The 9,665-nt window shown below is 57.3% G+C and overlaps 1 protein-coding gene across 1 annotated transcript in view; it reads right to left on the reverse strand.

Annotated features, from left to right (window-relative positions):
• The window catches only part of SPEG (striated muscle enriched protein kinase), a 55,787-nt gene that overhangs the window by 32,748 nt on the left and 13,374 nt on the right, over positions 1-9,665 (reverse strand). Inside the window, exons 11-13 of the mRNA XM_024763140.1 lie at positions 8,288-9,591; positions 6,345-6,488; positions 5,821-6,003 (exon numbers count right to left, since the gene is read on the reverse strand). Of these exons, the coding sequence (XP_024618908.1) occupies positions 5,821-6,003; positions 6,345-6,488; positions 8,288-9,591 (1,631 nt within the window). The remainder of the gene's footprint in view (positions 1-5,820; positions 6,004-6,344; positions 6,489-8,287; positions 9,592-9,665) is intronic.

Consider the following 9,665-nt stretch of genomic DNA (forward strand, 5'->3'; position numbering starts at 1 on the left):
AAAGTTTAGGGACCCCTGGGACCCTCATGGGAGGAGGACAACCCAAAAAGGTAGTATCACTAAGTCTCACCTCACTCAGCTAACAAACTTCAAGGCCAGGCTCCGAACCTTGGAGGCCTGGCTCCACAGCCCACGTGCTTCGCACTGACCACCTGGCCGCCCACCTGGCGCAAGGTCCCTGCCTCACGGCAGTGCTACACAGAGTTCACCTGGCACCAGAATCGCGTGGAGTGCTCCTTAAATCACGGCTCACTGGGCCCCAGCCCCCGAGTTTCTGATCCAGTAGGTCCGGCTGGGGCTGCTATCACGTATCTCGAACGCATTCCCAAGGTGCTGACGACGCTCCTGGTCTGGGGACCACACTTCGAGGACCACTACTCTGTGGTCTCCTCTGCCATCCCAACCTCCACTCTCAGGCAGATCCTCGTTACCCTTTGCAGATGCAAGTCCTGCCCAGCCTCTGCATGGGACCCAGGTTTTTCCAGGGCCTTGTGAAAGTCTCTACCCCCATTGCCACCTCACACACAGTCCCTGCGGTCCACTCAGCCCGACTGTCCAGGAGGGCCTCAGGTATGGCTGGAAGGGCTGCAGGGGTGAAGACACAGTGATGTCCTCAGGAGCCTTCTGGCTGGTTGGGATGACAAACCAGATACACACACGACTATAACAGCAAGCACGAATAAGGTGGCAAGAGAGGGGCAGATAAGGGCCAGACATGTACAGAGAGCAGGACATTGCTTTTGGCTCAGGGAAGAAGGGAAAACTGATGGAAGGGTGGTATTAGAATTAAGAGTTTGGTTTAAGCAGGAAAAAGCAGGTTTCCTAGCAGAGGAAACCATTTGAGCAAATGCTCAAAGGCAGAAAGCATGTGCAGAGAACTGTAGCTCAACCTTCTGGCTCAGAACCGGGTAAACAAGAAAGAAGTGGACATGGAGTGTTGGAGCAGGTGCCTCCAGCCACCCTTGGGTCATCCTCAGGTCCAGGTGGTCAAGGCCAGGAGTGTGGCCTTCACTCTGAAGGCAAAGGGGAGCTCCGTGAGGTTTCTGAGGAAGGAGTAACGTGCTGGAGGTTCACAGTACGTACATAAATGGTCTGGCGGTTCACAGCCGGCTCTCCACACGCACCATCTCAGGATTTCTAAATATGTCTGCTGTGCAATCCCACCACGGAAGTGAGGGAAAAGAATGCACAGGGCTGGCCTGCAGCTGGGAATTTCCGCAGGTGCTGCCATGAGTATCTCCCCTTGGAAAAGGAGAAGGGCTGTGCTGAGAATGTTTCCGTTTTGGCTTAAAATGGACAACGAAGCAGAGAGCATTTCACCTGGGCAGCCTGACCTAGCCATGGAAGTGGTTAACTCCCTACGTGTGTCACTTGGGGTTGCTGCACGTTTAGATAAACTGGCACCCATGATAGATTAGGTCCCCATTCTTCTTTTTCTTTTTTTTTTGGCCTTACCACACAGCTTGCAGGATCTTAGTTATCCGACCAGGGATGGAACCCAGGCCCTCGGCAGTGAAAGCGCTGAGTTCTAACCACTGGACTGCCAGGGAATTCCCCACCCTCATTCTTATGACAGCTGTGCGTGAGGACCCCCATTCTGAGGTAACAGCCTTGGGGGAGGGCACCGATTGGGGCCGACCTGCTTCTGGTAGACAGGAGTGGGGAGGGAGGGCTGAGTCGGGTCAAGGGATCACACTGGTTTCTTAGATGCTGTCCAAACCCCCAGCGAGGATGGACAAAAGGGCATTTCCCTGCCTTCCCAAGGGAAAACCTGTAATTCTGCAGCAGCCGGCCAAGACCAGGGCCAGGAAAAGAGGGGGGCAGATGTTGGTGCCGTGATTTCTTCTTCCTTTCCTTTTATACTCATGACCTCCAATAAACCACCTCTTTTCTGTTATGGTGGTGTTGGTCCTATAGGTGGGACCAGAATGACCTTTGTTAAACCTCATCCTCTGGCCAAAATGTCCTTAGCTAAATCATTAGCCCCACAGAGCCTCACAAATCTTATCAAGGAAGTAGCCCAGGAGTTACAATGACCCTTGCTTTGTAGATGAGAACCCGGTGGTCAGCTGAGGGGAAGTATAGAAGTCAAGGTCTCAGCTGGAAAATTCTAGAACCTTGGGCTCAAATATATGAGACCTGTGCCTGAGGGGAGGACTGAAGGCAGCAGGATGGAGGCCCGGGTGCACGAATCCCCTATATTCCCCCTACTCCTGACCAGAGCCTGCGGTGGGGGTGAGCCAAGCATGGGCACACCAGGCACTCAGGGAAACAAAGCAGGACCAGAGCCACGGGGAAGGTGGGGACTCAGAGAGGAAGGAGAAGAACCCTCCCCCCAGGCTGACCCACCCACAGAGGGCATCGATAGTCTCTGCCTCTCCACCCCCTGCCCCAGGAGCTCAGGCTCGCAATTCTACCTTAACCCTGAGCCCTTTCAGAGTAGTGGGAAAAGGGATGGTACAGCACAGTAGTTAGGAGTACAGGTTTGGGAGACCCAGGGACAGGGCTTCATTTTATGACCCGGCCTCCCAGTGGCCTCCGCTCCTAGAGCTGAGCACCCCAACAGGGTAGCCACCAGCTTCCTTAGACTATTTCAGTGCGCTTTAACTAAAATAAAATGGAAAAGTCAGCTCTTCAGTCACACCAGCCGCACTTCATGTACTCAATGGCCGGCCACGTGTAGCCAGTGGCTACCCTTTTAGTGCACGTAAGAACATTTCTATCATCGGTGCTATGACCAGTGATGCTCTGGAGTAATTTGCTAAAGCTTTCCAAGTCTCAGCTTCCTCATCTGTAACATGGGCGTGATAATAGAGGCTACCTCCCAGTGGGGGATTAAATGTGATAACCCAACCAATACAGGGCCTGATACGCACGAAGCACGCCGCAAATGCTAAAGGGTCATGTCCTCTTATTCTGCCATCCATACTAAGTTTATCTGCTTCCATCACCCTAAATCACCTGTTGCTTCTAACATTCTCAGGCAGATTATAGATGCTCAGTAAAGGCTGCTGGCCTTGTGCTAACTGTCACTTTATGCTTTCATCTTCCCATCTGTAAAATGGTAATATTACTACCTGAGATGTCCCTCTCCAAGGGGTATATATGGTGCGGTGCAGCTCAAGTAAGAGAAGAAATGTGAAAGGGTTTGGAAAAAAGTATCTGGCACTCTCCAAACACAAGAAACTACTTAGAGATGTAGCACTCAGCACCCAATGGGTGCTCACTAAAGGCTTGTGTGATGGATGCAGGCAGCACTGAGAATGCTTAGCTTTGGTTAAGCACACCTCCCACACTCCCCAAGCCCCCGCCCCAATCCACACACCCCCTTTGGGAGCATGACCATAGTCTCCGCAGAGTTTACCAGTGGGGTAGAGCAGGCTGGGAGGGAGCCAGGGCTGGGGTGGGGCTGTTAGAGGCAGTGAAGACAGGCTCTGCCCCCCAAATCGCAGCACCCAGGGAACTACCTCTTCAGTTCTCCCTGTTCCTGAAGTTCCCAACCAGGAACTGAGATCTGTGGGATCTCAAAAGCTTGTCCTGTTGAGGGGGGAACCCCGAGAGGTCACTGGGAAGCCAGCCCTGGTTAGCAGGGGGGGCCGTGAGGAGCAAGAAAGGGAGATGGTTCCGGGAGGCCTCTTCCCACAAGACTCTATACACTCCCTCCCCCAACCCGCTCCACTCCCAGCCACGGAGCACACACCCTTCCCTTGCTCCGCCCCCTCACTCCCGACAGACTCCAGGCCTGCCCCCTCCCTTGCCTAAAGTCTGTGCCACCCACCAGTTCCACCCATTTCTGCTGCTCTCTGGGTCCACTGGCCTCCGTCCAGCTGCTTTGGACCAAACAGTGCCTTGTAGGGTAAGAAAATCTGCTTTTTCCACGACAGCCAAATCTAGACTCACATGCCTGCCCCTCAAGCCCTGGGGCCCTCCAGCCAGCCTGACTTACAGAAGCTGTTCCCTGGCTGCAATGTCTGGTACAGCTGACTACCGTGATGAAGCTTTCTGGCTCCCCAGGGTGGAGGAGGCACAGAGATGCTGTGATGGGCTGAAGACCCAGGAACTGGGAAATATGGAGGGACTGCAGGCCTGGCAAGGGCAGGGGAGGAGTCCCCAAGGCACAGACAGTCTGAAGAAAGGGCAGAAGAGGAAGAAGCAGTTTCCCAGCAGCCTCGTGGAAACCCATGCTCCTGTGTACACCAGCCCTTAATGGCGCTAACAACTAACACTTGTCTACGGTTTTACAGTTCATAAAGCTCGTTCACACATTTGCTTCCATGCGTAAGGACGGTATAATTATCTCTGGTTTACAAATGAGGAAACTGAAGTGCAGGGAGCTTCTGCGTGGCGAATGCAGAACTCCCAGTCAAGTGCGGACAGCTGCCTTGCCCAAGCCTCCTTCCCAACCTTAAAAGGCTCCCGAATGGCCCCAAGCCAGTACTGGGGCAACCCGCTCACAACCCCGTGCCAAGTCTCCGGTATTGACCAGAGTCCTGGAGCCAGGTCCGAGCCACCTAAGGGGAGCTGGGAGCTGAGTCAGAAGGCAGATCCCAGAGGTGATGGAAGGACAGAAGCATGCAGTGGAGGGATGGGTATGATTCAGCGTGGCGGGAGGGGTAAGGAGAAGGAGAAAGCCTAATACACGGGCTCCTGGGAGGTGCACATAAGCTAAGGAAGAGGGAGACCTGCAGTTCTGCAGAGCCAGACATGTGCGGCCCAAAGGATCTAATGCAGGACTGGGACTCAGGTCAGATGCCACCAAGAACTCCCCAATCGTGAAGGTGCGGAGGCCCCAGGACCACAGCAGATTGGGCTCTGTTATCTTGTCTCCTGCAGCACTGAGTGAAAGCGGACAGAACAGTGCGTGCTGTTCCCTCTCCAGGCATGCCCGGCCCCACCCGCTGCCCATCTAATTCCCAGGCCCCTTCAGGGCTCTGATATCTCTCAGTCCGGCATCCCACAACACTGACCGACCACTTGGCTGTTCTGGGCACTGGGTGCATCTGCCCTGCACTGTCCGCCAACCCAGGTCCTCTGATCTAAGTTCCTTACCCAGTGATGATATCCGGAAGGGTTGAGTCTACGACTCTTCCTCCTGGAACACCCCCTACCCAGCCTCACCTATCCCCCCACCCCGCCACTCCCCGCCCAGGGCTAGCACCTTGTCAGGCCCAGCAACCTGAATGACTTGAACTGGCCATGCACACTGACACCACTCCTCAACCTGAAATAAAGTGGGCTTAAATCCAAAGGAAGCAGTCCGACACCCAGAAAGGACTTTCATAAAAATAGAAAACGAGGTAGCCTCAGCCACTGCCACCTCCCGAAAGGCGCTCTCAGCTGCACCTTCTTTAGGGCTCTGGGTTCAACAGAAGGAGCAAGGGAGCGGGGGAGGGCTGTGGCACTTAAAAGCATCTCTTTTTACTGCGGGGGTGGGGGTGGGGAGGGTGACCGTTCTAGACAGGAAATGGCCTCAGAAGACTCCTGATGGCTTTTAAGCCTTTTGAGCTGGGAGACTCTTTTTCTCTGAGACTCAAGAATAATTTGCTTTCTCCACAGGACCCTGATCAGGAAAATGCCATGGGAGGATGGCATTTAGATGATGCTAAAGACAAATTTCAATGACTTCATGAGTTGGCCCATCTGGTGTGTGCCCTGGGAACTTGGCCCCTGCCCTGAGGCCAGGGCCATTTAAAATGCTTCCACCAGAGCAGCCAACACACGAGAAGAGACTGCACACTGGTTGAGAGCCCAAGCTCCAGGCTAGGAATGGGAAGGGTCACTGCTCACCCCACCCGGCCCCAGGGCCCGCGGGCTCCCTACCAGGTCTCACGGCCAGCACAGCAGCACAGCTGGCCTGGCCCAGCTCGTTGGTGGCAGTAGCTGTATAGCTCCCTGAGTCGGCCGCCCGGGCCTCGCGCAGCAACAGGGTGTGCCGTTCGCCTTCGGCTCGAACGAGAAGGCGGCCATCACTGCGCAGCGAGGACCCATCCTTCTGCCAGGACACTGTGCGGAAGCAGCGGGATAACTAGGTTGCCGTTGCCCAAAGGGGCCCCCTAGGGCTCGCCCCACCCCACACAGAGCCCATGGCACTCCTCTCCCACCCTAGGGAAACCCGAGGAATGCCCCTCAGTCACAGAAGCCCAAGCCTGCCCTCCCCTCTCTCAAGGGATTCTGGAGAAGCTCCCCTAACACACACACAGAGGAGTCCAGCCAGCCCCATGGAGCAGATGGTCTCCCCTCTTCACCCACCCTACCCCGCCCTCTGAGGACTGGGGTGGGGGGTAGGGAGGGGGGATCTCCCCTCCCTCTCTCGATCTTAGCCTGGCCCCAGGCCTAGGGCTCACCTTGGGGTGGGGGGTTGGCGGTGACAATACATTTGAGCAGCACATCCGCCCCTGGGGCCACCTCCGCATTCTGCAGGGGGATCTCAAAGGCTGGAGCCTCCAGGGGCTCCTCTCCAGCAGACACATAGGAGTCATCCGAAGACTCTGCCGGAGACATGGGTGACAGGGTAAGGGGACACGATCCCTGTGGGGATAACTCAGGGGGAGAGAGGGCAAACCCAGAGAGAGGGGCTTCTAGAAGGCAAGGGTTAGGGAGCAAAGGGTCTCTCTCCTGAATGTCCTGAGACAGGAAAGAAAGGAAGACAGAAGGGAGTTCTTAAACGGGACAGGGCGGCCTGGACTCTACAATGGTTTGGCTGCTCAATTTCAGCCACAGTCAGAGTGCTGGTTTCTGGAGGAAGACAGGGACTGTGCTGTGTATGTCTTTACACAAATCAGTCATCAGGGATGGTAGATCAGGCCCTGTGTAAGGTGCTCTCAGGGGCGCAAGACTTCACAAGCTGCCAACAGCAAACCAAGACTTGAGCAATGATAGTGTCACAGGGCAACACGTGATGAGCTATCAAACTAGTGATGCCGCTGGATTCAAAAGAGGGAGTGGCCGGTGCTTCCGGTAGCCATCTGAGAGGACTCACGAAGATCAGCTTAGATTGTGTTCGTTCATCAAACAGTAACACTGCACTTACTGCTTACCCTGTACAGGTACCAGGGACACAACAGGAAATAAGACACAGTCCCTGCTTACGGGAAGCTTGTACACACAAAGAGATCATAAAACTCCACTGTTGTGGATTTCTTTGGGTATTTTCTAATTCTGACATTCTATAAGCTAGATTAAAGCACAGCGTATGTAGCCAAAAGAACAGAGAGGATCCCAATTATGCTGTTTTCTGACTACATAACCTTGGGCAAATTAGATAAGCTCTGTGCCTGTTTTATCTGTAAGATGGAGCTGATAAATAACACCCAACATCTTGCAGAGCTAACATACAGATTAAAATAAAGTAACATCCCTAAGTGCCCAGTTAATACAAGGCCTGGGACTTGTCTGTGGATATGTAACAATGTGGCTAGCAGGATCATGAACAGATTCCTGATCATCTCTAAAGATTCTGAGACAGTAATACTAAAACGAAAAATAACGTGATAAAAAAAACAACCAGGGGTGGTATAGGCACTGAAAGAGACACTGACAGGGCGTCCTAGGAGCAGGGGGTGGAGGTATCTGGCCTGAGAAAGCAGCTGAGGTGGGAGCCAGTGAAGGACGGCTTCCTCTGTCTCGCTCCAGGAATGGCCCCAAGTTGATGTTCAGTTAGGCAGAGTTAGGGGCAGCAGGGGCATTCTGGCTATTGGCCACCACCCACGGGAAGACTGAGGGACAACACACAGTCAGCTCAGCCACGCAGGGACTCAAAGATGGGAGAGAGGAGGCGGCTAGAAGGCAGGCTGGGTCAGATCTCAACATCTATGATAGGTCAGGACATGGTGCCGGGATGGGAAGGTAAATATTGAGAACTGGCTGGCCCAAAGCTCACCTGTAATAGGGACATGACCAATTATTTATTGAGACAGGCTTCTGTCTCTTCCCCCACAGAGGGGTGGGGGGTGGAGGGGCTCCTTAGGTTCCCACAGTACCTCCCCCGACCATTAGGCCCACCGTTAGGGCCAGCAGGCCACTGGACTCAGGGGGCCTATAGCAAACATTGGGCACCAAGTCTCTACTCACACCTCGGCTCCGCCCAGCCTCCAACAAAACACTCTCACACTGTCACCAGCGGGCAGGTTATACACAAGGGGCCTTCACAATCCTTCACTCAAACTCGAACCTAGGTCCATGCCTACCCTGGGAAACCACACCCTTGCAGCTGCCTAGCAGCCTCGCTCTTCCCAGACGCGCTCCCCACCCAGTCTCAGCACCTCTTCTACCCTCCCCGAGGCCTTACCGAGCTCAGGCGAGGTGGGCCGGGCCCGGCGACCTCTGCCCTGGCTGCGGGCCCCTCGGCGGTCCCAGGCCCCCCAAGGGCCGTCCTCCTCCGGCCCTCTGCGCAGCCTCTTCTCGGCCTCAGGCCCCGCCCTGTTCTTCTCCAAGGTCTGGGGCACAGCAGCGCCCTCCTGGCCCGGCGTGGCCCAGGGCAGGAAGCGCACGGCCTGTGGCGGGGGCTCCCGCTTCCGACCCGGGGGCGCTTTCGTCCTGGTCTCGGGGAGATCGGCGGCCGGGGACGGCACGGGGCTCCGGCACTCCTGGATGGCTCTGCCCCGGGTCAGCGGAAACTGGTCCCGACGCCTAACCTCCTGCTGCGGGCCTTCCCCTGGCTCCGTCCTGCCCGCTGGCCCGCGGCTCCGGGGCCTCCCTGGCTCATCCCCGGGCTTCCCCGCGACACTGGGAGGGGGCGGCTGGGCGGCGGGGGGGCTCAAGGCCCGCGGGGTCTTGGGGATGGAGGGCTGGGAGAAGAGTGGCGGCTCGCCGGGCTCTCGAGGGGACGGAGCGCGCTGCAACGTGGCGCGCAGGGACTTGTGCGAGCGCACCAGCTCCTCCCGCGACGCAGAGCGGCGGATGCGGCCCAGCTCCTGGGCGAGGCGCAGCTCGAGGTCAGAGGCCCGGCTGCGCTGCCGCGTGCGCTCGTCCAGGGAGGCTGCCTTCTGCCGGAACAGGCGTCGCTGCTCGGCCACGCTGCCCGCCGGCGCTCGCAGCTCCTCCTGCGAGGCCCCGGGCGTGCCCCACGGCCCGCCGCCCTCGGACTTGGGCTGCTCTAGCGAGCGGGCCTTGCGCAGGGGCACCCAGGGCCGCAGGGGCGCCGGCGGTGAGTCGCTGCGCTCCAGGCTGCGCCGGCGCTCCTCGAAGAACTGCAGCTTGTCCAGGATGCGGGAGCCGGCGCGCACCAGCCTCGGCGAAAGGCCCAGCGCCGACTGGCGGCCCGAGGCCTCGCTCAGGGGCGTCTGGGGCCGGGACTCCGCTGGGCCCGCTAGCGAGGGCCCCGAAGACTTGGACTTTTTCCCTCGCTTCTCTTCTTCGGCGGTGGCGTCCTCGGGCGGCACCGGCTCCCGGGTGCGTCGGTGGGGCGGTTGCGGGGGGGCTGGGGGCTGGGCTCCGGGTCCCGGTGGGGGCCGCTTACCCACCCGAGGGGACGGTGGGCGCAGCAGCGCGGATTTGGAGGGAGGCGGGAGGGCCGGGCGACTGGGGGCTTCGCTGGCCGGCTGAGGCTGAAGGTCAGGCTCCTCCCTGTGCAGTCCGCTCTGAGGGAGACTGCTGCAGGACCAAGACGAAGAGGGGCAGAAGATTAAGGGGGCCTCCCCTCCTAGACCTTCAGGTCGTGACAGGAA

The sequence above is a fragment of the Neophocaena asiaeorientalis genome, unplaced genomic scaffold, assembly GCF_003031525.2.
Source record: "Neophocaena asiaeorientalis asiaeorientalis breed wild unplaced genomic scaffold, Neophocaena_asiaeorientalis_V1.1 scaffold86, whole genome shotgun sequence".
NCBI classification, from domain to species: Eukaryota; Metazoa; Chordata; class Mammalia; order Artiodactyla; family Phocoenidae; genus Neophocaena; species Neophocaena asiaeorientalis.